At 44.9% G+C, this 26,612-nt stretch overlaps 1 protein-coding gene across 2 annotated transcripts in view; it reads left to right on the top strand.

The window, feature by feature from the left end:
• LOC135208695 (general transcription and DNA repair factor IIH helicase subunit XPB-like) overlaps positions 1–26,340 on the top strand; it is a 38,292-nt gene extending 11,952 nt beyond the window's left edge. For both annotated transcript variants that reach the window (XM_064241145.1, XM_064241146.1), the window contains exon 3: positions 23,496–26,340. In XM_064241145.1, the coding sequence (XP_064097215.1) occupies positions 23,496–25,727 (2,232 nt within the window). In that variant the 3' untranslated portion in view covers positions 25,728–26,340. The remainder of the gene's footprint in view (positions 1–23,495) is intronic.
• Positions 26,341–26,612: the final 272 nt, after the last annotated feature.

Here is a 26,612-nt window from a genome sequence, read left to right as displayed (position 1 = left end):
CAGCACATGGAAACTTATTTCCAGCCTGGCAACTCTTTCCTGGTGGTCGCTTATGCTAGAAAACTGCCTGTCCCTGTTGGTTTTCTTTCAATACGCTTCGGGCGTTTATCGAGACAAATTGGATTTCCGCGTCTTTCACAATGAATGTCCCAAAGAGGAGGCATATTTCTTTAGGTGAGATCAATCAAATACTAGATGAGGAGTGTGATATTGATAACCTATTTGATGATGAGAGCTCTAGTTCTGAATCCTCCAGTGATTATACAAACTTTTCTTCCAATTGCGGGAAGTGAAGATGACTTTTCTTTGACCGAGTGACTGGACTCCGAGAGAGAGAGAGAGAATTTGAATTTCCTACAGTTAATTACAGTATGAATAACAAGCATAAAAATCAATATTAACTTTGAAAAAACTATCATCAGTGCTATGATCGCTGATTACAAAAAAAGCGTGACGGTACGTTAGCAGCGAGCTCATCAGGGGCGGACGCTTAACAGGATAATGGAACGGCGTATGTGTGAAGCCTCCCACTAATGTGGCAACGATGATTTTGCCATTCTTAGCATGCAAACATTAAAGCATGCAAACATTAAAGGTTACATTTATTTCTGGCATACGATTATTTAAGAAATTCAAAATACTATTAAAGACTGAAATCATGAAAAGTGCTAGCAAAAACAAAAAAATAAAAAAAAAAAAAAAAAACGTAGTCGTTCCTCTATGCACTTTTCCGTATTCGTTCCTCTATGGTTTTCGGCAGCCAGATGTACGAAAACGTTAGAACATTTGATTTTATCTACGTTAGAAATATCTGTAATTTTTCGGGGTAATTTGGTTGCAAAAAACAAAAAAGGGATAATATACATGAATTAAATCAAAATTTTTAAATAAACAATGTTAAATTTAAACTAAATAACGAGTAAAGTAAACAGTTTAGGGAATTAATAAAAACTTTGCAGTTTCGTCGTCTGTCGTCGTCTGTCGTCGTCTGCTATTTGTAATTGTGTTTATGGCTGACGCTGGCAGCGCTTAGAAACCAGGAACAGCAACGGGTTTAAAGTGCAATGTGGAGTGAACTGAGACCAAAATGTGTATAATAACAATCAAATAAGCACTGTGGAGTTTTTCAGTTGTGATGGCAGTAAGGATAAAAACCCGCCGATTACAAGGTAAGAATGAATTCAGTTCCAACCATAACCCCGGGAATAACAAGTTTCATACTTTCACTAATATAGGCAACAAAATGTTGTTTTATTGTGCTGATTACAACTGCAATCTTGAGTAAGATCAATAAACGTTACATACATACGCTAACATTGTTCAAATGAGTGCTGGGAAGGCTGGGGAAAGATGGTGTCCGTCACTGATGAGAACCGTCCATGAAAAACGTAGCCGCCATATTGGGATTTCAAAACTGCCTTGAAAACATATTTTACGAAGAGCTCACATGCTTATTTTTAGTTCGTATGGGGCTTTCATATATCACAATATGTGACGAAACTTCAGTCTTTTAAATGGTATGCTTAGAGTTGCAATTGTATCATGTTTCACCAATTAAATATCGAGTGAATAAGACCCGTCTACCGTGATGAGGGTTGGCCTGTACTGATGTTTCCCCCTATCTCTGTTGACCCAATCTATGTCTGTTAAATTTTTTACCTATGTTTCACTTCCTTAATACTGTTTCACTGCCATTAATGACTTGGATTTTACTATGATTTATAAACATGATTTTACTATGATTTATAAGTATTATTTTTTATATGTGGTTTTTTCTCTTTTATCTTGAAGTTAACTCAGTATTTTCCTGAAGTAATCCAAGTTTTGTTCATGAAACTTACCTGTCAGATATATATATAGCTGTATTCTCTGAAGTCCGACAGAATTTCTAAAACTTACGACACACGTAGTGGGAAAGGTTAGGGTGGTTAGGGTGTAACCCCATTCCCGCCGCTGGGAGGCGGGTATCAGGAACCATTCCCATTTTCTATCAGATTTCTTCTGTCGCCCGGTGTCGTAACCACCTGTTTACACACCTCCGCCTCAGGATTTTGGAAAACTTTTCATATTGCTTGAGTATCCTCTTGACTTTTTGGTTTTTGATTGGATCGATAGCTTGGCATACGTGATTTGGACTGTTTTTTTATTTTGGCTTAGATTTTTCCCTTAAAAATGTCTGGATGTAGTTCTGCTAGCGCCAGGGTGGTGCTCGAAAGTGGAATGCAAGGTTAGGCTTCCAAAAGCCTTGGTTGATCCTCACACATTGTGTAAAGGGTGTAGGGGGCAAGAGTGTAGATTTGATTTGCGCGTAAAAAAATGTAATGAGTGTGAAAGCTTAGATGATTTGCAATGGAAGACGTATGAATCCTACGTTAAGAAGTTAGAACGTGATAGGATTAGGAGGTCTTCCTCCAGGAGTAAGTCGGGTAGCAGACAGGGTATTAATGTATCCCCTTCTAAACCCTCCTTTAGAATTTGTGTCTCCTAACCCTGTGTGTTGCCTTCGGGCCCTCAAGTGGTGTCTGCGGAGGGTAATGCCCTTTCGCTTATTCTAGATTCATTGAAGACGCTTGAATCTAAAGTGCTTGCCCTTGAAAACAGGCAAAATAAGTGCAGTGATAGTGCCCCTAGTGGAAGTGGAGGGGGGCGTCAGATCGGCCCCCCCTATAGCGCCTCTAGGCTGGGGAACCTCTGCCGGACTCCCAGGACTCAGGGAGAGGGCATGTCGAAGGCCGAAGGAGGGTTACGGGGAACCCCCACCGATCTGGCGTCCCTTCAGCAGTTCCTGTGGACGCTTCCCAGGCTGCTAAGGAGCGTGCTCGAGCACGTATCCTTAAGGATTGTTTCTTGTCTTCCGACGCGTCCTCCCCGCGCAAGGGGTGGGGTGGGAATCTCGATCGGATTCGCGACCTCTGAAGAGGACCTCTTCAAGAGCTGGACGCTTCACGTCCTGCTATGTCCTGAGTGGCATTCTTCTCCGGAAAGCGTAGCCTTTCCGCCCCAGAAGAAGTATAGGACGTCATCCGACGATGACGCCCTCGAGCGCCCCAGTCGCTCTAGAGCCAAGGCTGTTCCTGGGAGAAGGAAGAAGGCGTCCCCTCGCCTCTCTTCTTCTCGCAAGCGCAGCTCGTCTCCGCGTAAGGAGACATCTCAGACGGAGATCATCATTGCGATGCAGCGGCAACTGGACGCTTTACTGAAACAGAAGGAGACGGTCCCGCGTCGAAGGAAAGACGATAGACTGCCTATCAAGAGATCTAAGCAGTCTTCTCCAATGGCTCCTTTTTCGTCCCCGTCTTCTGATATTTTGCCCTCTAGACGTCGTTTTGCTCCCCCAGGGTTCATCTAGAGGTTGACGTTAGACGCCAAGTTAGAGAGAGTTCTCTGCATGCTCCTCTCCCTTCCCGTAGAGAGGTAACGCTCTGGCGTTCCGACTTCGACGCTTCTGCTGACGACGATTTGCGTTCTGCCACCTCTTGACATGACAGTGTTGACGCTCAACGTTTATGTTAGTCGGGCAGTGGATCAAGTTTCTTCGCTGGACGTTCGGAAGGACGCTTCGCGGACGGTAGAAGAGTCTCTTGATGGACGCTCGTTGGACGCTTCGCTGGACGCTCGGTTGGACGCTGATTTGGACACTCGAGAGAACGCTACATTGGACGCTCAGATGGGACGCTCGTAGACGTTCTAGTAAGACCTCTTGTGGACGCGAAATGTGGAAGTTCGCTGTCACTCGGATGTGGGTTCCGAGACTTTGGCACGTTCCCGCCTCTAAAAGTGACTCCCCCCTGATCCTGTTAACTGTTAAGGATCCCGTTACCCCTCGTCTTCTTTTTCACGCTTTCATAGGAGAAACTTTGGAGCTAAAGGACTTCTGCCTCTTCCTTCGGACTTGCACTCGGGTAGGGAAGAAGGAGAACTTAGCGGTTCTTCGGAGGATGTTTGATGATGATCAACCTGCTACGTCTGCCTCGTCAGATTATCAAGTTTTGGCACGACTACTTCGTGATTCGTTGGCGATACTTTTCAGCCAGCTGCTCCTTCCTTCCTCTTCTCAGTTTTCGTCGTCGAAGACAAGTAAGTCTCCAGGTTTCGTGAAGATGAAGACGTCGTTATCTACGAAAAGAGCTTTCCGAAGGTAAAACGCCTGGGATGGAGTCTAGGAAAGCAAAAGGAAGAACTACTTCGCCCTGCCTCCGTCTAGACTTAGCGGTAAGGCAGGGATGTGGTATGAGACAGGCGAGGAATTAGGATTGAAGGTTCCTACGTCGGCTCAAGGTGATTTCGCCAGCGTGGTGGATGCCTCAAGGAGGGCCCTTTTAGCATCGGCTAAGGTTTCTTGGACGACTTCCGAACTGGACCATCTTTTGAAGGGACTATTAGGTCCTTAGAAGTTTTCAACTTTTTAGAACTGGTGTCTTGGAGCCTTAGACAACCAATTTCGTAAGCCAGACTCGATCAGCTTGGGGGAGCTGTCCAGTGTATTGTCATGCATGGACAAGGCCGTCAGGGATGGCTCAGAGGAGTTAGCCTCTCATTTTCATACAATCAACTTACCTGTCAGATATATACATAGCTAAGACTCCGTCGTCCCCGACAGAAATTCAAATTTCGCGGCACACGCTGCAGGTAGGTCAGGTGATCTACCGTCCTGCCCTGGGTGGCAGGATTAGGAACCATTCCTGTTTTCTATCATATTTTTTCTGTCGCTTGGAATGAAACAACGTTTGCAGTTCCTCCTGACTTGATTTTTGGATTTCATCGCCATCGATCTTCTGGCTATCTTTTGCAGGGAAGTACTGGATCTTTGGTTTTCGGCATAACGCATATTAATTTGTTTTGATAACTTTGGCTTCGAAAATTCGAAGAATTGGTTTACGTGTAATAACGAACTTTTCGGTTGACCATCACATAGTTTGGCAAGAAGGAAAATTTTAATATTTATTCATAATAACGTGTAGTAATGTTAGAATTGATTGAGCTAACTTCCTTCTTGACGATGTAAGGAAAGAATAGTTACGCTTCCTTTAGAAGTTTATATAGCTCTCGTACTAACGAGCAGTTAGAGCATTAACATTACTAGTAAGTGTGGTATCCATCACTCCTTCTTACTTCGCAGAATCTTCAAATTCATATTGCAATTGGAAGACAAAGGAATGTAGCTCAAAATACGAGCTATTGAAAGGTAAGAAGTGATTTTACTGTTAGTGCAGTGGAGGGTGCGTTCTGTTCGGCTCTGTTTCGCTCCCAGGCCTAGACCTCTTCCAAGCTCACATACCCAGAGGAGAAGAAAGTCGAAAGCCTTACGGAGGTTATGGAGAATCCCCACCGATCAGGCGTCCCCTCGGCAGGATCTGTAGAACGTCCCCAGACTGCCAAGTTCGCCATTGGAAAGGCGTCCCATAATTAGTAGAGGGTGCGTCGTCGATCGGCTCTGTCTCGCTCTCAGGCCTAGAACCTCTTCCAAACTCACAAGCCCAGAGGAGAAGGAAAGTCGAAAGCCTTACGGAGGTTAGGAGAATCCCCACCGATCGGGCGTTCCCTCGGCAGGATCTGTAAAACGTCCCAGACTGCAGGGATAGCCATTGCAAAGGCAGCCTTTAAAAAGTGCGTCTGTTCTCCGTTTCTTCATCTTACAGCCGAAAAGACGAAGAATGTACATGTTAGAAGTTCGGACGATCTGGCTCGTTCTCTGATAAGAGAACACTGACTCACTGAGCGAGAGGCTGAGAGCCAGCCAGCAAGCTAGCGCGAGCCACGTTCCAACAGCCAGCAGCGAGCCGCGTTCCAACAGACTAGCGCGAGCCTCGTTCATACAGAATAAAGACTAAACGCGAGCCGCGTTCCAGCAAACTGAGTGCGAGCCGCGTTCCAGAACTTTTTTCTTGGCGCAAGGCGCCTTCAAAGAGAAAACAGACGCTTAACTAAGGAGCCTTATAGTAGAATGGCAATCAGAAGGATGCTTCCATTGAACGTTTTCTGGCAAGAGGCTCGTATAACAAGACTAGAGGCGCTCGGATCTATTAGGGGCACGGGACTTCCACGCAAGCGGAACGTTCCAGGAGCGAGTCTCCTTTCTAGCGTGCGGAACATTCCAAGGCGCGCGGAACTATCCAGACGCTAGGCGCTAGGCGCAAGGATCCAGACGCCCAGGCATCAGAAGATTTAAAAAAATCTTCATTAGAGAGAGAGGTCAGTCGCGAGACTCCTCTTTGAATTGTTTTTAACTTGAACAACTTTCCCCTGGCAAATGTGCAAGATGTCGCACAGTCGCCGTTGCTTTTGTCAGAAGGATTCTGATACTAAGAGAAGCCCCTTTTCATTATTCAGAAGACTCCTTTGTTAGGCAGTTCCTCTCAATGCGGACTCTCTTCCTTCATCCATGCTCTTGCCCTCGTTTTGAGGAGGCAAGAGCTTTGGGAGTTTTTCTTAATAAGATCTCATCGATGTTTGGGTATGATGGCGGATAGAAAATATCTACTTCCTTCCGTAAACCCTAGTGATGAACAGGAATTCTGTCTCTTACCGCGATTTATGAAGAAATCACGAAGATTTAAAGAGTTCCTTGATTAACTTCGTTCCTTAAGGATATATATATATACTCTTTCTATCGTTCTATTAACGAAAAGAAACGAGATAGTAGAAGGTAGTAGAGTTTTTCTGCTGTATGAGAATACGATACGGTCAATTCATAAACATACCGTAGTTACTTCTTTTCTGTGCAACTCAATTACAAGTATCCTTCTACGTCTTTCCTAGGAAGGACTACGCTTAAAGGGATTGTTAAGACTACACCTACTTAGCTTCTAGATTTATCGAAGTCTTGTTTCGCTTAAAATATGCTTTAATAACTTCCTGAAGTTCGATAATAATTTTATTAAATTCCTTTATTAATTGGAGTAGCTGGCAAACTCTGGAAGAGTAAGCGGGGACTGCTTTCGCTGAGAGCCTGAGACCAACGCAGTACGCCTATGCCAGTTACTGTCAGTACCATGTAGGTGTCAGTCATGAGCGGATCCGGCGAATCCTCTCTCTCTCCTGCGGGATGAACTAACTTTCCGTATCTCTCCCCTACAATCGCGGTCTTAACCTCGGATTGAGGGGATAGTTAAGCTAACATAATATATATTGTATGCCTTTTGCTAAGAAGCTTTCAATAAGAGAGATAGTACAACCTTTCAATGCGGTTTACCGTAGGTAACATTATTAAAGGATTCTATCGCGCAGAACATTATATTATGTGTGCTCTCAGGCTTACGAAAGCATAGCTTATTAGAGTACCTGCTCAGAAGAAGATGGATGAGTCGGATGGGAAACATTCTCTTTGGGGGCAGAACTTGTTTCCCTGAATGGACATACTACGTATATAAAGTTTTTTCCTACTAAGAACGGAATAACATGTGAAAGGATGTCGGGTACCATAAAGGCACAGGTGTTCTGGCACATAACATAAAAAGAATTAGAAGAAAGCGCCAGTCTGGCGCAACGCGCCAGAAGTACCAACCTGGCGCAATGCTCCAGAAGCGCCAGCCTGGCGCAGTGAGCCAAGAGCACCATCCAAGATTTTCTCGTTTTAGCGAGTTATTAACCTAGGAGTCCAGTAGACTCTCGGACACCAAGCTCGGTAACGGCAAGATTCGTTCCTGATTTCGTTACCCATTTAATCACTTAGGCCATTTCCACGACACTCTCATATCGCATAGAGCATCGAGAATCTCTTTTTTCGCTCCTATTCGCATTAACAAAGAGATCCTTCTCGATCGACGATATAACTGTTAACATGTTTAACATTTATTGGAAAGAGTTGTGAGAAGACGAACAGGCTTCCTATAGACTGCTTCCTTTTCCTACTTCTCCCCCGATTGAAGATGACGTGGGAAAAGCTTCAAGGAAGATTATCTTGCCAGTACAAGAGCAACTGGCCTCTTTGGTGGGAGTGTTAGCGCCTCGTAGAAGGACGTTGCGCTTCCAATCAAGAAGTCTCGTCCTCTCTCCCCTGCGAAGCGAGAGGCGTCATGCAGACGTGGAAGCTTCCAAACATATCGCAGAGGCTTCGGTTTTCGAGAGCGAGATTCAGGTAGCAATCTTAACAGGAAGACACGTAACGCCAGAGAGACGTGAGACGTCGTCAAGACATGAATAGTCATTTAAGCTGCTTTTAGACGCGAGGCAGGAGCTAAACCAACCAAAATTTTGGCGCCAGTTAGGACGCCTTTTGAGAGCGAAGCGTCTTCCAGGCGCGAGGCGTCATCCAGACGTCAGCAGCCACACAAACGGGAGGCGTCAGCCAGGGACGCTTGGCTGACTAGAAGCGTCATCCAAGCGGGAAGCGTCCATCCATTTATGGAGAGAAGCCTGGCTGTTGGCGCCTTCCAGGACTATTAAAGCGGGGAAGAGGAAGGAATATCATTCCCTTAGCCCCTCTCCTATTAGGAGTTTGTCTCCTCCAGAGGAAAGACGTACTGAATTAGCAGCGGAGACTCATCTAGACCCCGAGTTAGAAGTAAACTCGGAGGAGGAGTATCAAGGAAGAGAAGGACTGTCGAACTATAATGTTTTGACAGCCTTGCTTCTAGAGGAGTATGGAGACGACTTGACTCCTGCCTCTCCTCATTCTCCGCGCTCATCTTTTCTCGAGTGCAAAGACGAAGAAATCTTCGTTTTTTCTTAGAATGAAGCCCGCCATTTCGATGAAGAGGGCTCCTTTTTTCAGTCTTTAGACTCTTTGGATGAAGTTTGAAGAAGGAGTTAGTTAAGAAACGGTCTTTTTCCCCTGCCATGCCTCCAGCGAGACTAGCTGGTAAAAGAGGCATTTGATATCAGACGGGAGAGAATATGGGTATTTCTCTTCCGTCTACGTCAGAAGCGGACTTTTCGACCTTAGTTGACGCTTCACGTAGACAAGGTTTGAACTCTGCCCGTATAACTTGGGGCATTTCAGAACTGGACCATCTCCTCAAGGGACTCTTTCATGTATTGGAAGTTTTCAACTTCTTAGATTGGTCCCTTGGGGTGATGTCCAAGAAAGCCCATGATTCTGAAGGACTCGAACCAGAAGTCCTTCTGTGTATTTTGTCTTGTATAGACAAAAGCGGTTCAGGATGGCTCGGTTGAGATCTCCTCTTTGTTTGGAGCAGGTCTTCTTAAAAAAGAGGACAGTATATAGTGTCTTTTTAACCAAAGCGGTCTCCCACGCTCAGAGGGCAGCGCTTCTGTACTCGCCTTTGTCTGACTTTTTGTTCCCTTCTCAGTAGTGAAGGACATTTCTCGTTCATTAACTGAGAAGGCGACTCAAGACCTTCTGACACAGTCAGTAAGGAAGAAGAAACCTGCAGACAGCCCCAAGAACACTGTCATTGTCTGATGAGGAGAAAGACCGGGCCTACAACCTGACACAGATGCGCTAGATGCGAACATATAGGACAGATAAGAGTGTCCGATGTGGACATTGCCAGACATCCTCGAGACTCTACCAAGCTCGAAGCTCCGGCAAGTGGGGAGGAGCCACCCAGGCACGAGGCGCCAGGCAGGAGCGAGGCGCCAGGCAGGCGCGAGGTACCAGCCAGCGGCGAAGCTCCATGCAGGCGCAAGGCACCACTCCAACCGGGTGCGAGACGCCAGCCAGGCGCGAAGCTCCAGGCAGGCACAAAGCGCCAACCTGGCGCGAGACGCCAACCAGGCGCGAGGCGCCAGGCAGGCACAAAGCGCCAACCTGGCGCGAGACGCCAGCCAGCCGCGAAGCTCCAGGCAGGCGCGAGGTGCCACTCCAACCAGGAGCTAGACGCCAGCCAGGCGCAAGGCGCCAGCCAGGCGCGAAGCTCCAGGCAGGCGCGAGGCGCCAGGCAGGCACAAAGCGCCAGCCAGGCGCGAGCAGCCAGCCAGGCGCAAGCCAGGCTCTAGGCGCGAATCTCCAGCTAAGACGCGAAGCGTCATCCAGATGCGAGGCGCCAGTCAAGCGAAAGGTACCAGACAAGCGCTAGGCGCCAACCAAGAGCGAAGCACCAGCCAGGCGCGAGGTTCCTGCCAGGCTTCAGGCTTCAGTCGGGTGAGATCCATTTCAAGAAAGCCCTGGTCTTCTTTGAAACATGGAGATCTCCTAAGCACTTCATTAGTGACTTGATTCCTTCAAACAGCTGAGAATTAAAAGCGCAGGAAGTGCGCGCTTTTGCAAATTCTTGTTCTTTACATAACAATATGTCATATAAGACATATTAGCTGTGTTGTACGGTAGAGGCAACTCTGTGTTGACTTCGCATTACACAAAGGATGTCAAGTTAACCTACGAGAGATCCTTCTCTTTTGGTTTATACGTTTCTGCGGATACGTTACTGGGATAAGGAGCCGACACTGATCCTTAACTTTGAGTTAAAGTTTTTTAACTTAGTGAAATTATTGGGGTATTTTGAAAGGAGTGTGGGGATAACTCTTTCCAATTTGAGCGCGAACCCTCGTGTTAGGATCAGGTGATCGGGATCGGTGTTGCGCTCCTTCATAAGGTGTATTGTCATATAAGTGGATCAGCACCCATTGACAAAGTCCTTTCAGGCTCTGCCGAGTAAGTGGATAAGACCCCTTCGGCAGACCCACAAGAACTCTTGGCCATAGATCACATATCTCGCTTTAAAGTTTTTTCTTGAGGTGGTGATGACAGACTACTGGGCAAACACCCATGAAGTCTACCACCTATCAGGTAGGAACCAAGGTTTTATTTATACCTACAACATATGTTGTTTACCTGTCTATTCCATATAGTAGCTGTCTCTTACCCTCCACCGAAGGGTGCCAATCAGCTATGTATATATCTGACAGGTAAGTTGATTGTATGAAAATGATATTGTTATGATACAATAAAGTTTCATACATACTTACCTGGCAGATATATACGATTAGGGCCCACCCAGCCTCCCCGCAAGGAGACAGGTGGAAGAGAAAAAATATGATAGAAAACAGGAATGGTTCCTAATCCTGCCACCCAGGGCAGGACGGTAGATCACCTGACCTACCTGCAGCGTGTGCCGCGAAATTTGAATTTCTGTCGGGGACGACGGAGTCTTAGCTATGTATATATCTGCCAGGTAAGTATGTATGAAACTTTATTGTATCATAACAATATCATTTTTCAGCAGGGGTTCTTAAGAAAAGGTCGCTTTATTGCAACTTCGCGGCTAAGTCTGTCTCTCCCGCTCAGAGGACAGAACTTTTGTATGCTCCCTTCTCGAGTCATCTCTTCCCCCAAGCTATGGTGAAGGATCTGGCAGTGAGTCTGCAGGAGAAAGCCACACAAGACCTGTTGGCTCAGTCTTCGAGACGTCCGGCTGGCCCTTCAACGTCGTCTGGAACGCAACAGTTTAGAAAGCAGAAGCCCTTTCGTGGAGGGACTTCCGCTAGATCGTCTCCTCGAGGAAGAAGCCTTCCTAGAGGTAGAGCCCCTTCCAAGTCTAGGGGTAAGAAGTGAGAGATCGTGCCTTCAGTCACCGGTAGGAGCCAGGCTGCAGTTGTTTGCAGAAGCCTGGAGAGTAAGAGAGGCAGACACCTGGTCTCTCGACGTCATAGAGAAGGGTTACAAGATCCCTTTCATAAAGCCGCCCCCGTTGACTTCCACTCCCAGGGACTTGTCCCCATCGTATCCGCTAACAAAGCGAAAGATTCTTTTCGACCTGCTCGAGCAGATGCTCGAGAAAAGAGCAGTGGAACAGGTTTTGGGAGACCTGGCAACGCCAGGATTTTACAACAGATTGTTTTCTTGTACCGAAACAATCGGGAGGGTGGCGGCCCGTCTTGGATGTAAGTCGTCTAAACCTCTTTAGAGAGAAGCAGAGGTTCAAGATGGAGACACCTCAGTCAGTTTGGGGGCCTTAAGACCTGGAGATTGGATGGTATCACTCGACCTCCAGGACGCCTACTTTCACGTCCCGATACATCCCCAATCGATGAAGTACCTTCGGTTCGTATTGAAGGGGAAGGTCTTTCAATTCAGGGCTCTTTGTTTCGGACTGAGTACGGCCCCTTTTATCTTCACCATCTTTATGAAGAACGTGGCGAGGTGGCTCCATCTTTCCAACATCAGAATCTCGCTCTATCTAGACGACTGGCTCATACGAGCCTCCTCGCAGACCCCGGTGCCTGAAGGATTTGAAGACGACTCTGTCTTTAGCTGCGTCCCTGGGACTCTGGTGAACTTCGAGAAGTCACATCTGACCCCACACAGTCCATCGTGTATCTGGGGATCAGATGGATTCAGTGCTTTTCGGGCTTTTCCGTCCCAGGAACGTCAGCAACAAGGCATAGAAAAAGTGTCAGCCTTTCTAGGGAAGGATTCATGCTCGGTGAGGGAATGGATGAGTCTGCTGGGGACCATTTCCTCGCTGGAGAAGTTTGTTTCCCTGGGGAGGCTACACCTCCGACCTCTTCAGTTCTTTCTGTCGGACAGCTGGACAGAAAAGGACAACTTCGACATGAAGTTAACATCTCGGAAGAGGTGAAGAACCATCTAAGATGGTGGCTCGATCCGTGGAAGCTGTCAGAGGGCGTATCCCTCAAGCTTCAGAACCCCGACCTAGTGTTGTTCTCCGACGCGTCATCCACGGGGTGGGGAGCAACTCTAGGGGGGGAGGAAGTGTCAGGTCACCTGGAGAGGGGAACAGGTAACCTGGCATATCAACTTCAAAGAGCTGGCAGCGGTTCAATTAGCGCTCCAGTTCTTCCAGAACAAAGTCTCCCGTCGTGTGGTTCAGATCAACTCGGACAACACCACAGCCCTGGCATACTTGAAGAAACAAGGAGGACACACTCTCGCTCCCTGTTTTCTCTAGCAAAAGAGATCCTGCTTTGGGCGAAGGAGAGAGAAGTCACAATATTGACAAGATTCATTGCCGGAGTCGAGAAAGTCCCGGGCAGATCTCCTCAGTCGACAAGGACAGTTATTGCCGACAGAGTGGACTCTCAATCAAGAAGTATGCCAGGAACTGTGGGGTCTTTGGGGATGCCCTTAGTGGACATCTTCGCAACATCAAGGACGGCGAGACTTCCCTCTGTATTGCTCCCCGGTTCTCGATCCGGGAGCAGAGTAGCAGTAGACGCCCTTCTATGGGATTGGACGGGCCTGGATCTCTACGCTTTTCCCCCCTTCAAGATCCTGGGGGAGGTGATGAGAAAATTTGCAGCATCGGAGGGGACGAGGTTGACCTTAATCGCCCCCTTTTGGCCCGCAGCGATCTGGTTCACAGAGGTGATGTTCTACCTAGTGGATTATCCGAGATCTCTTCCGTTAAGGAGAGATCTACTCAAACAGCCCCACTTCGAGAGGTACCACAAAAACCTCTCCGCTCTGAGTCTGACTGCGTTCAGACTATCCAAAAGTTGGCCAGAGCGAGAGGTTTTTTCGAAATCAGTGGCTAAAGCTATCGCCACCGCGAGGAGACCATCATCAATCGCGGTTTACCAATCGAAGTGGGCAGCCTTTAGAAGTTGGTGTAAGAGAAAAGGAGTTTCCTCTACACTACCTCTGTGAGCCAGATCGCAGACTTCTTGCTTTATCTGAAACAACAAGATCTAAAGTTGGCAGTGTCAACTATTAAAGGCTACAGAAGCGTTCTATCTGTAGTCTTTCGCCATAGAGGTCTTGACCTCGCTAACAATAAGGATCTCCATGATCTATTGAGATCTTTCGAGACGACCAAGGTACCACTACCGAAGCTACCTTCGTGGAACCTGGATGTGGTCCTAAAATATTTGATGTCAAATCGTTTTGAACCTCTTTCATCTTCGTCTCTACGAGATTTGACGAAGAAAACTGTATTCCTAACTGCTTCTGGCGACGGCGAAGAGAGTTAGCGAAATACAGGCTATCAGCAAACACGTCGGTTTCAAAGGGCATAATGCAGTCTGCTCTTTGAATATGTCGTTTCTGGCCAAAAAACGAAAACCCTTCCAATCCGTGGCTAGAACATTCGAGATCAAGGGTATGGCAGAGATCATTGGTCAAGAGCCAGAAAGAGTCCTGTCCTGTTAGGGCTCTTAGAGAGTATATTCGTAGAACGAAGGGTTGCCGAGGTTCTGCAGAGAACTTATGGTGTTCGGTCAAGAGACCAAACATGCCCATGTCCAAGAATGCACTGGCATTCTTTTTAAGAAACACCATTAAAGAGGCGCACGCTTCTTGCAAAGACAGTGACTTGAAGATACTTAAAGTTAACGCGCACGAAGTAAGGGCTATTTCGACCTCAATAGCCTTTCAGAAAAACATGGCTCTTAAAGACATTTTAAGTGCTACTTTTTGGAGGAGTAACTCCAGTCAGTTCGCCTCTCATTACCTACGGGAGGTGAGAACGACCTATGAAAGCTGTTACTCTCTCGGACCATACGTCGCCGCAGACACTATTTTGGGGGCAGGAGGTAGCACTCATCCTTCCCATAGAAAAGGGTAGGTGAGTTTTTAATATTTGTATGTTATGGTTTGTAGGGTCGGCTGCCGAGTACAGTCGTCCCTTCCTTTAGCCTTTGGTATATGGGAGTTTGTTGTTCGGCTAACTTAGTGGTGGTTTTTGCCTCGTTGCCCTCGGAAGTATGGTCATGGTCTAGTCACATTGTGGTCCCGTCCCCGTTGACAGATCATCTAGAGCGCACCAACTACATAGGTCACTACCTTGTTGGTAACTCTAGTGAAGCAGAAGCAGGCTTGGGTGACAGTAATCACGAAGTCAGCTATGCTAACAGGTAAGGAACCAAGATGTCAATCATATACATTTATATGTTTTCTAAAATCCTTTTTTCTGTCTCTCCCACCGCCAAAGGTGGGATTCAGCTATATATATATCTGACAGGTAAGTTTCATGAACAAAATGATATTGTTAAGATACAATAAAGTTTGTTCATACTTACACCTGGCAGATATACAATAATTTTAGTACCCACCCACCTCCCCTCAGGAGACAGTGGAGATAGAAATCTGATAGAAAATGGGAATGGTTCCTGATACCCGCCTCCCAGCGGCGGGAATAGGTACTAACCACCCTAACTCCCACTACGTGTGTCGTAAGTTTTAGAAATTCTGTCGGACTTCAGAGAATACAGCTATATATATATCTGCCAGGTAAGTATGAACAAACTTTATTGTATCTTAACAATATCATTTTGGATCACTTTGGTTTTATATTCAGTGTAGTATATACAGACCACTACTGTAGTATTTGTTTTTGTCCTTCTGACATCATAGAGCCAAGTCATTTGCATTACGTACTTTGTAACTAAAACATTTTCATTTATTTTGGCTTATGAATACAAAGTGGAACAATTTTGAATTATTAATATGGATATTCTGATGATGTGTCTCTACTGTGTATGTTGACCTCAATTTTCATGTTGCTGACTGAGGTTTTTGAGTAATTAATTGTCATGTGAGTAAGATAAGAATATCTGTCCCATCATCATTGTTTTATGTCAGATGATAATTTTTTGCATTTAGGGGTAAAGCAAATTCTTTCCAGTTTTCTGTCCTTTGTTCTCTGCTAAATTTCTGTCTGACCTTGGTCTTTATCTATGTCTCGTTTTGCATTTTTTGGTCTTTGTCATGCCTCTTCAGTAACTGCCACCTTACTCGTCTTTCTCCTATATCTGTTACTTTTGTGACTGGTTGCTCCCCACCTTATTACATCCCATGTCCAAACCATCTAGTTACCAGTGTTCACAGAAGTACAGTCTATTTCTGTGTAGAGCACTACAGTATTTATACATATACAAATATCTCATCTTCCTTATAGAATATGTACTAAGTACCGTACTTGTAGTCTTGCAAACTCTTTCGACTTCATCCATCTTGCAGCTGTATTACAACGGCCTTTCAGTACCTACCTTACATGCATCTGAGAATGTCCCCTAGGTAACAAATATTCTAGCATAAGAGGTGCTCCTTGTCTATTTCTCCTCTGTCAGTTGTAATGTATTTTGAGAAATTTGGGCAGTGAAATTCTGTGCTCCATTTACATTCTGCACTCATGAACATGTCCGGTAACACCATCTGAGCCATTTGATACTTAGGATTGAGTCTACCCCTATACCTCTTCTATCTGTAGCATCCACATGGTTACCTCCTTGCTTGTACTTTTTATGTAGCATCCATCTGAGCCACCTAAACTTAATTTTCAAATTTTGTCAGACATTAAAAGTCATTGGTTGTAGTCATGGGTATGCTGCAGTTAAATATCACAGCCTGCTGCCTAGCTACACCATTACTGATAAATTTTAGGTCTCTGTTAAAGCTACCAGCCATTTTTGTACAAGTAACTTACCCAGCAGATATATACTTAGCTATAGACTCGGTCGTCCCGACAGAATTTCAAAACTCGCGGCACACGCGACAGGTAGGTCAGGTGACCACCATTCCCGCCGCTGGGTGGCGGGGTCTGGAACTATTCCCGTTTTCTAAGCCATAATTTCTCTGTCGGTTTGAACGGACAACACCTATTGTTCGTTCCTCCATCTTGGATTTCAACTCGTTTGCCGAGAATTTGGATTGGTTTTTGGTGACGTATTCTGTTTTTTCTCTGGCTTGGCATACGCTTATTGTGGACTGTTTTTCGACTTTGGTTTTGACTACTCTTTCACGATGTCTGACGCTAAGGCTTCACCTATGTTTAGAGTTTGCAGTAGGGAAGGTTGTAAGGTTAGGCTGCCTAAATCGGCATTAGATCCTCATAGTATTTGCGCTAAATGCAGGGAGAATGAATGTTCTTTTATTAACACCTGTGTTGAATGCGAGAACCTTACGGAGCGTTGAATGGAAGGAATTATCATCATATGTTAGGAAGCTTGAGAGAGATAGAGTGAGAAAGGCTTCAGCTAGGTCATCTAGTAGATCTTGCTCCTTAGAACAAGAAGTTAACTCTCCTACTAACGATTTTCCCTTAGCCTCAGCTGCTTCTCCCTGTTCTGAATCCAAAGATTCTTCGTCAGAGAGGGAAAATGTAAAAGCTTCAATTAAGAAACTTCAAGCTCAGCTACGAGCTCTAAACCAAGGTAAGAGTGGTGATAGTGACTTGTGCAGTGTCCCCAGTGCAGTGGAGGGGGCGTCTGACCGGTTCCTCATTGCTCCTAGGCCTAGACCGCTTCCAAACTCCCAGGACCAGGGGAGGAGGAATGTCGAAAGCCGCAGGGAGGATGCAGAACATCCCCAACGGTCAGGCGTCCCTTCGGCAGATCCTGTTGTTAAGTCCCAGGCTGCCTCGGATTGCCGCAGAAAAGGCGTCCTAAGGGACTCTTCCTCTCCTAAACGAGGATGGAGTTCGGCCTCTGTTTCGCGCCCTTTGAAGAGAGCCTGGAAGGCTCCTAAAGGAGACGCGGCTGACTCCAGCCCAGAGCGTTTTTCCTGAGGATTGGCCTTCGGGATCCTAAGAAGACTAAACGAGGAGGAGCCTTCTCGTTCAGGATCTTACGAAGAAGTTTTTGGTTAATCTGCAAGAGCAGTTAGCTTCTCTCGTAGGCTCTTTTGCTAAGGACTCTACAAGGAGGAAGGATGTCTCGCTCCCTGTTAAGAGTTCCGCTAAGCGCCCCTCTTCGTTTAGGAGAGAACCCTCACGATCTCCAGGGCGTTTATCGCCTTCGTCGAGAGACTCGTCTGATAGGAGTTGTTCTCCTGAGAGAAGAGGCCTTTCGCCCTATAGGCTGTCTTCCCCGAAGCGCCCTCTGAGACGCCGCGAATCGAGCAGAAGTCTCGATCGGTTTAGGTTCAAGGAACCGGAAAACCGATTTAAATATCAGGATCCTTTGGGTCTGCAGGACCAGGAGTCAGACAGGCGCAAAGAGGCAGCAAGACGCAAGAAAGGGCGTCAAGAGCCTCTTAGAACACAGGATTCAGGACGCCATCAGTCAGAACGCCAGGAGTCAGGGCGCCAGGAGTCAGGGCGCCAGGAGTTAGGACGCCAGGAGGCAGGACGCCAGGAGTACGTTAGGCGTCAAGTGTTAGGGCGCCAAGAGCCTGTTAAGCGTCAGGAATCAGGACGCGGGGATCTTTTCAAGCGCCCTGAATCAGGACGCCAGGAGCCCGCGCAAGCGCCAACGGAACCTGGCGAACCTAGACAACAAGAGTCTAGTAGGCGCAAGAGTGTTTCCGACAGGCAGGAGCCTCACTCTTCGTATAGAAGTGCTAATGTTCCGCGCTCCCCTTCTCGGAAAGGAGTTCTTCTCCCCCGGAAGAGCCAGATCACTCCAAAACGGTCTCCTTCTGTGGATCAGTTGGACCAGGTATCGGAAGACGACGAGCCAGTAGATGTAGCAGGTTTCTGACTACAAGAGACTTTCTCTTTTGCTGCTAAAGGAGTTCGGAGACTCCCTTCATCCTGCGGACCCTCCTTCACCAGGATCGTTGATGTCTAGCACTAAAGCTCTCAAGTCGTCTTCCTTCGTCAAGATGCGCCCCGCTCTTTGTATGAAAAAGGCATTAAAGACTTTTTCAGAGTGATTGACTTCCAGAAGGGAAGCGGGCAAGACAGTTTTTTTCCTGCCTCCTTCCAAGTTAACAGGCAAACCAGGAAGGTGGTACGAGACCAAAGAACCTATGGGGTTAGGCCTTCCTTCTTCCGCAGATGCGGATTTTGCTTCCTTAGTGGACTCTTCTAGGAGGAAGTCGTTGCTGTCTGCTAAGGCAACTTGGGGCATGTGTGAGCTAGACCACCTTCTAAAGGGCCTCTTTAAAACCCTAGAAGGTCTTCAATTTTATGGATTGGGCTTTGGGAGCTTAGCGAGAGCTCAGGACACTGACTTTGTTTCCATGGAGGAACTTTCGAGCGTCCTGGCTTGCCTGGACAGAGCGGTCATGGACGGTTCCGTTGAAGTTGCCTCTCTTTTTGGAACGGGAGTATTAAAGAAGAGATCGGTCTTTAGCTCTTTCTTAGCAAGAGCAGTATCACCTTTGCAAAGGACATCTCTTCTTTTTGCACCGTTATCCCCGCACCTATTTCCACAAGAGACTGTTAGAGAGGTTTCTAAATCTCTTACGGAGAAAGCAACTCAGGATCTCCTCACGCACTCAGCCAAGAAGTTTAGGCCGGCAGTGCCTATAGAGAAAAAAGAGAGACCCTCTTTTGTACAGCCCTTTCGAGGTGCCTCCTCTTCTAGAGCCCCTCTTAGAGGTCGCAGACCAGATAGAAGGAGTAGACCATCTAGAAGGTCCTTCGGGAAGTCTAGATGAGCAGGAAGTCCTCCAGACGAAAGTAGGCGCCAGACTACTCCACTTTGCCAAAGTCTGGGCGCAGAAGGGAGCGGACTCCTGGTCCCTCTCTATCCTGAAAAAAGGATACTTGATCCCCTTCAGGGAAAATCCTCCCTTGACGACAACTCCAAGGGAGTTGACCGCAAGATACTCGGATCCGGTCCGAAAGCTTGCTATTTTGCAAGCAGTGGAACAGATGATTTCCAAGGAAGCGGTAGAACTGGTTCAAGATCTCCAGTCTCCAGGATTCTACAATCGGCTATTCCTGGTACCGAAAGCATCGGGGGGATGGAGACCGGTTCTAGACGTCAGTGCCCTGAATTTCTTTGTATTGAAGAAGAAATTTTCAATGGAGACGTCTTCCTCTGTTCTATCTGCTCTTCGTCCAGGGGACTGGATGGTGTCCCTGGACCTTCAGGATGCGTATTTCCATGTGCCAATTCATCCGGCAGCAAGGAAGTATCTGAGGTGCATGTTCCAAGGGAAAGTGTTCCAGTTCCGAGCGATGTGCTTCGGACTTTCGACTGCCCCTCAAGTCTTTACGGACATCATGAAGAATGTAGCTTATTGGCTACATCTGGAAGGGATCAGGATCTCGTTATATCTGGACGATTGGCTAATAAGAGCCCAATCGGAGAAAAAATGTCTGGAGGACCTATTAGTTACTCTAAAGTTGACAAAGTCCTTAGGACTTTTAGTAAATCGCGAGAAATCCATGCTGACTCCCCAGCAGAGTATTGTCTATCTGGGGATTCAGATGGATTCTCGGGATTTTCTAGCGTATCCTTTCGCAGGAAAGGAGAGAACGCTGTTTAGAAAAGGTGGCAGTCTTCTTAAGGAAAGAACATTGTTCCGCGAGGGAATGGATGAGCTTACTGGGGACCCTCTCCTCGATGGAACAGTTCGTTTCCTTAGGAAGACTACACCTACGACCCCTTCAATTTTATCTGAAGGAGAAGTGGGATTGGAAGTCCAACAATCTAGGAGATACATTTCCAATCTCGAAAGGGATCAAGGAGAATATCCGTTGGTGGTTAGATCCACAGAAACTAAGCAAGGGAATCTCCCTTCGCTTACAGAACCCTCGCCTAGCGTTGTTTGCAGACGCCTCAGATTCAGGGTGGGGAGCGACCCTAGGTTCGGAAGAAGTGTCAGGCACTTGGGAAGGAGAACAAGTGTCCTGGCACATAACAAGAAAGAGCTAACAGCCATTCATCTAGCTTTGGTTCATTTCGAGGAACAGGTCTCAGGTCTGGGGATTCAGATTCACTCGGACAACACAACAGCCCTCGCTTATATAAAGAAACAAGGGGGGACGCATTCCGTTTTCCCTGTACGAATCAGCAAAGGATCTGCTGATTTGGGCTCAGGAAAGGAAGATCCTCTCCTTACAAGGTTTGTGCAGGAGAGAAAAATGTCCGGGCAGATCTGTTAAGCAGAAAAGAACAAGTCCTACCCACGGAATGGACTCTCAATCCTCAGATTTGCCAACAACTTTGGCATCTGTGGGGAAGGCCCAATATAGACCTGTTCGCGACCAACAAGAATCACAGATTAGAAACCTATTGCTCCCCGATCTCGGATCCTCAAGCAGTAGCAGTAGACAGCTTTCTGCTAGATTGGACGGGCTTGGACGCATACGCCTTCCCCCTTTCAAGATAGTAGGAGAAGTATTGAGGAAGTTCGCTTGCTCGGAAGGAACAAGAATGACCCTCATCGCTCCCTTCTGGCCGGCTCTCGATTGGTTCACAGAGGTGCTGGAGTGGTTAGTGGATTTTCCAAGATCGCTTCCACTAAGGAACGATCTTCTCAAACAACCCCACTTCGACAGGTTTCACAAAAACCTCCCCGCTCTAAGTCTGACCGCCTTCAGACTGTCGAAGGACTTGTCAGAGCAAGGGGCTTTTCACGAGAAGTGGCGAAGGCTATTGCAAGAGCCAGAAGAGTCTCCACTTCTAAAGTATATCAGTCGAAGTGGGAGTTGTTTAGAAGATGGTGTAAGGGAAAGAAAATATCCTCCTCCAGTACCTCTGTAACTGAAATCGCAGAGTTTCTCCTATATTTGAGAAAAGACTGTAACCTGGCAGTTTCAACAGTGAAGGGTTACAGAAGTATGCTGGCCTCAGTTTTTCGGCATAGAGGAATAGATCTGACGAATAATAAAGATCTTCATGACCTTATAAGGTCTTTTGAGACCACGAAAGAACATGTAATCAAGAAGCCTAGCTGGAACTTGGATGTGGTCCTCAAGTTCCTAATGTCGGAAAAATTTGTACCGTCTCACGCAGCCTTCGTTTAGAGACTTAACGAGAAAGTCATTATTCCTTTTTGCGTTAGCAACAGCCAAGAGAATTAGCGAGTTGCAAGCTTTGGAAGGTAAAGTGGGGTTTAAGAAGGATTCAGCGATTTGCTCCTTTAAACCATTTTTTCTAGCAAAAAATGAAAATCCCTCAAAGCCTTGGCCAAGAAGCTTTGAGATAAAAGGACTATCTTCATTAACAGGGAGAGAACTAGAAAGGACTTTGTGTCCAGTCAGGGCACTCAAGTTCTACCTGGAGAAGAAGAAGTTGCTGAAAGGTACAGAAGAAAGTCTTTGGTGCTCTGTAAGAGATCCGAAAAGATCGATTTCTAAGAACGCCCTTACATACTTCATAAAAGATGTAATAAGGGAAGCTCACCTTAAGTGCGAAGAAGAGCATCTCAAGGTTCTCAGAGTGAGAGCTCATGAAGTGAGAGCCATAGCTACATCTATGGCATTTCACAAAACATGGTCTCTTCAGGCTCTTATAGAGTCGACATTTTGGAGATGTAATTCGGTGTTCGCCTCGAATTACCTAAGAGACGTTAAAATTTCGTACGAAAAGTGCTTTGCTCTGGGAGCGTATGTTTCGGCGAATTCAGTGCTGGGAGAAGGGGCTGAGGCTAATCCTTCCTATTTAGTTTAAGGCTTAATTTACTGTTTATTGGTGGTTGTTTTTATTGGTTAATTGTCAGAGGGAATAGGGAACCCTCTTACAATTCATAGATTGTAACAATACTAACATGGTCAGGTGATCGGGATTGGCTTCAGTGCTCTTTGTGATTTTTTTTTAATAACCTTAACTCTGTCATGTAAGAGGGCGAGTCTCCATTGATATGACAAAAGGTCAAGGCTCTACCATGTAAGTGGGTCAGCCCCCATTGGTACGATCCAGTATAGGCTCTGTCGCGTAAGCGGGCTAGCCCCCATTGACACGATCCAAAGAGTTATTCAACCATAGGTTCATTCCTCGTTGAAACTCTTGAGGCAAGCAGACTCATCGACAGTAGTCATGAAGTCTTCAGCCCAATCAGGTAGGAACTATGGATTATGTTATCCAAGAACATAGGTTGTTTTTTCCCTGTTTTTTAATGTATTTAGTTTAAGTATTATTTTGTTTTTAGCTGTCTCTTGCCCGCCACCAAGGGTGCCAATCAGCTAAGTATATATCTGCTGGGTAAGTTACTTGTACAAAAATGATATTGTTAAGATACAATAAAGTTTTGTACATACTTACCTGGCAGATATATACGATTAATGGCCCACCCATCCTCCCCTCAGGAGACAGGTGGAAGAGAAATTATGGCTTAGAAAACGGGAATAGTTCCAGACCCCGCCACCCAGCGGCGGGAATGGTGGATCACCTGACCTACCTGTCGCGTGTGCCGCGAGTTTTGAAATTCTGTCGGGACGACCGAGTCTATAGCTAAGTATATATCTGCCAGGTAAGTATGTACAAAACTTTATTGTATCTTAACAATATCATTTTCACTGTAGTAGATCACAACTAGCAAGTGCAACATAAGTTTCATCATATGCACTTGTCTCAACCAGTATTTAGATGCTATGTGCATGTAAAGTCAAATGTTTGTTTTTATGGAAAACAGAAAAGTGTTTTTTTATTTTGTTGATACTGTAATTATATTGTCTCTGTGGATCTTAGGGATAAACAGATTGTTTCTTGATGGATTTTAGGGATAAACATTATTGTTTCTTGTTTAAATACCTCTACATAGTTTGTAGATTATCAAGTGCACATTTTTATTACAGTGTATGACTTGTTTCTAAGAATGATGATAGTGTTTTAAGCTTTGAACTTTTCTTTAATAATAATTCAGCTGCTTATTTTGTTATTTAGATTTTAGTTCCTTTTTTTAGCACTTTACTTCTGGCATCTCTAGTAAATGTTTTAAGTAGTACTGGATTTTCATCATTAATTTTTTATACAGTCTTCAAATGTAACTTAGGTGAGATTTTGCATCATCATTTCAGGAGAAAGGAGTGCAGACAACACCTAAAGATCAGTATGGTGCGTTTGACTTTCGTGCACAACTAGAGCTTAGAGATGATTATACTTCCAGACCCTTGTGGGTAGCTCCAAATGGCCACATTTTTTTGGAGAGCTATTCCCCTGTATACCAGCATGCTAAGGATTTCCTCATCACAATTGCAGAACCAGTCTGCCGTCCAGAATTTATCCATGAATACAAACTTACTGCTTATTCATTGTATGCAGCTGTAAGTGTTGGTATGCAAACACATGATATAATTGAATATCTTCGTAGGTTGTGCAAGACTTCGTTGCCACCAGGTATTTGTGACTTTATCCAGAGTTGCACACTGTCATACGGAAAAGTGAAACTTGTTCTGAAGAAGAATCGTTACTATGTAGAAAGTGACTTCCCAGAAGTTATTCAGAAACTTGTGAAACACCCGGCCGTACAGGAGTGCATGTTAAGGCCAAGTGATGGAGTCTTCAGTTCTGAAAAACAAAAGTCTCAGGCCATTATGTTTACAAGTCATCAAGCTCAGATGGCTGGGGGAGGAGATAATCCTGAAGAAGAGGATGCAGATAAAGATCCAAAAGATGGAACAACTGTAATACCAGAAGATATAAATGACCTTTATGAGAAATTGGACAAGGCAGATGATGATGAAGATGAAGAAAGAGCATCCCATACAGTTTCATTTGAGGTTAATCAGGATAAAATTGAAAATCTACAGAAAACTTGTATTGGCTTAGATTATCCTCTACTTGCTGAGTATGATTTCAAAAATGACACAGTTAATGAGTCCATAAAAATAGATTTAAAACCATCTGCAGTATTACGACCTTACCAGGAAAAAAGCCTCAGGAAAATGTTTGGAAATGGAAGGGCCAGATCAGGAATCATTGTACTTCCATGTGGTGCTGGAAAGAGTTTAGTGGGAGTTACTGCTTGCTGCACCGTCAATAAAAAGGCTCTAGTTTTATGTAATTCAGGAGTTTCAGTAGAACAATGGAAGCAACAGTTTAAGATGTGGTCGACTGCAACAGATGATATGATCTGCAGATTTACTTCTGATGCCAAAGACAAGCCATTCAATGCTGGTATTTTAATTACCACATATGCTATGATATCTCACAACCAGAAGCGAGCTTATGAAGCAGAGCAGACAATGAACTGGTTGAAAGAGCAAGAGTGGGGAATTATGGTTTTAGACGAAGTGCACACAATACCTGCAAAAATGTTCAGGAGAGTACTTACTATTGTCCAGTCACACTGTAAATTAGGCTTAACTGCAACTCTTGTTCGTGAGGATGACAAAATTGCAGATCTCAATTTTCTCATAGGACCAAAATTATATGAGGCTAATTGGTTGGAACTTCAAAAAGAAGGCTATATTGCCAAAGTTCAGTGTGCTGAAGTATGGTGTCCAATGACACCAGAGTTTTACCGTGAATATTTAAATGGTAAGGTTTCTGATCAGAAAATCAAGCTTTTGTGTGGTATGAATCCTAATAAATTCAGAACTTGTGAATTTTTGATCAAGTATCATGAAAACAGAAATGACAAAATTATTGTGTTTATTGATGAAGTGTATGCACTGGTGCACTATGCTAAAACAATGCAAAAAATGTATATTTGTGGCAAAACAAATCAAAAAGAGAGAATGACCATCATTCAGAATTTCAAATTGAATCCAAAAGTGAACACCATATTCTTCAGTCGAGTGGCTGATACATCATTCGATATTCCTGAGGCAAATGTTCTGATTGAGATTTCCTCTCAAGGTGGTTCACGTCGTCAGGAAGCTCAGAGACTGGGTCGTATTCTTCGAGCCAAGAAAGGCGCAGTCGCAGAGAATTACAATGCCTTCTTCTATGCCCTTCTGTCTCAAGACACCAGAGAAATGGGATATTCTAGGAAGAGGCAGAGTTTTCTAATCAACCAAGGTTATGCTTATCGTGTTATAACACCAAAACAGTTGGTGGGAATGGATGAGGAGCAACTCCATTATACCACTAGAGAAGAGCAGGTTCATCTTCTTGAGCAAATTCTAGCTGCTTCAGAGTCAGATATGTATGAGGAAGGACAGTCTTTAGATAAAGGCGGCAGTTCTCATCGTCGTGTTGGTAACATGAGTTCCATGTCTGGTGCTGATGATTCTGTGTATGCTGAGAAGAGAAAAGGTGGGAAGAAGGAGCATTTGCACTACCTTTTCAAAAAGTTCAGGTCATAGTCATTCTAAAAAATCTATTATTTTTTATGATGTGGGATAGGAATTTGATTAAATTTTTGGCTTCAAATAAAATGTCAAAATAGTTAATCGACTGTTAGACATGTTGCATCTCACTGTGTCATGGAGTAGTGATGTATTTCCCGTTTTATGAAGTAATTTAATTTTTACTACAGTATATTACACATATGCTTAACAGGAAATACAATGATTTCTTTAAGCTCTGTAAACAAGGAAAACAAATTCTATATGAAATTTACCTAAAGCGTTGTATCTGTTGTTTCAATATTTTCTCCAGAAATTTATGTACAGGTTCAAAACACTGATTGCAAAGTGCATTTTCAGACATTTATCATTAATATACAGCATATGAAGTTCTTATTACCAAATTTTATGTAAGAAGAAATATTTCTGTGATAGCATTTATTTTGAGGGTCCTTGTTTGATGTAAAAATTCCTATATGACAGACTTACAACTCAGCTGTTCTTGAATTAATCTCATTTTATTATTAAGGTTTTATATGTTCAAGTAATTTGTATCTTTAAAATTATATAATGAATGTATTACTGTATGTACTGTAATATATATTTTCAGTAATATATAAAGTATTCTTAATTGGCCCATATTTTCCTGCAACAAGTTCAATTGGCAATTAACGTGCCTTAAAGTATTTCATCTTATTAATTTATGTGTTCAGATTGCAGTTAAATCACACAAGTATTGTTTCAACTGAGAGGTATATTGGAACATTATTATGACAATCAGAGATGGAGCTGTTTGTGCAACTTTGAAAGCTATGTCTCCCTTCTACAGTTCTTTGCTTGTCTTGTTGGCCAACTATAACCATAATGAATAATTCACATTGTTTAATAGTGTAGTAACTGCTT

The sequence above is a fragment of the Macrobrachium nipponense genome, chromosome 35 (assembly GCF_015104395.2).
Source record: "Macrobrachium nipponense isolate FS-2020 chromosome 35, ASM1510439v2, whole genome shotgun sequence".
In the NCBI taxonomy this organism is placed as follows: Eukaryota; Metazoa; Arthropoda; class Malacostraca; order Decapoda; family Palaemonidae; genus Macrobrachium; species Macrobrachium nipponense.
Note: the sequence above shows the minus strand (reverse complement) of the source record. Positions and strands in the feature narration are given on the sequence as shown.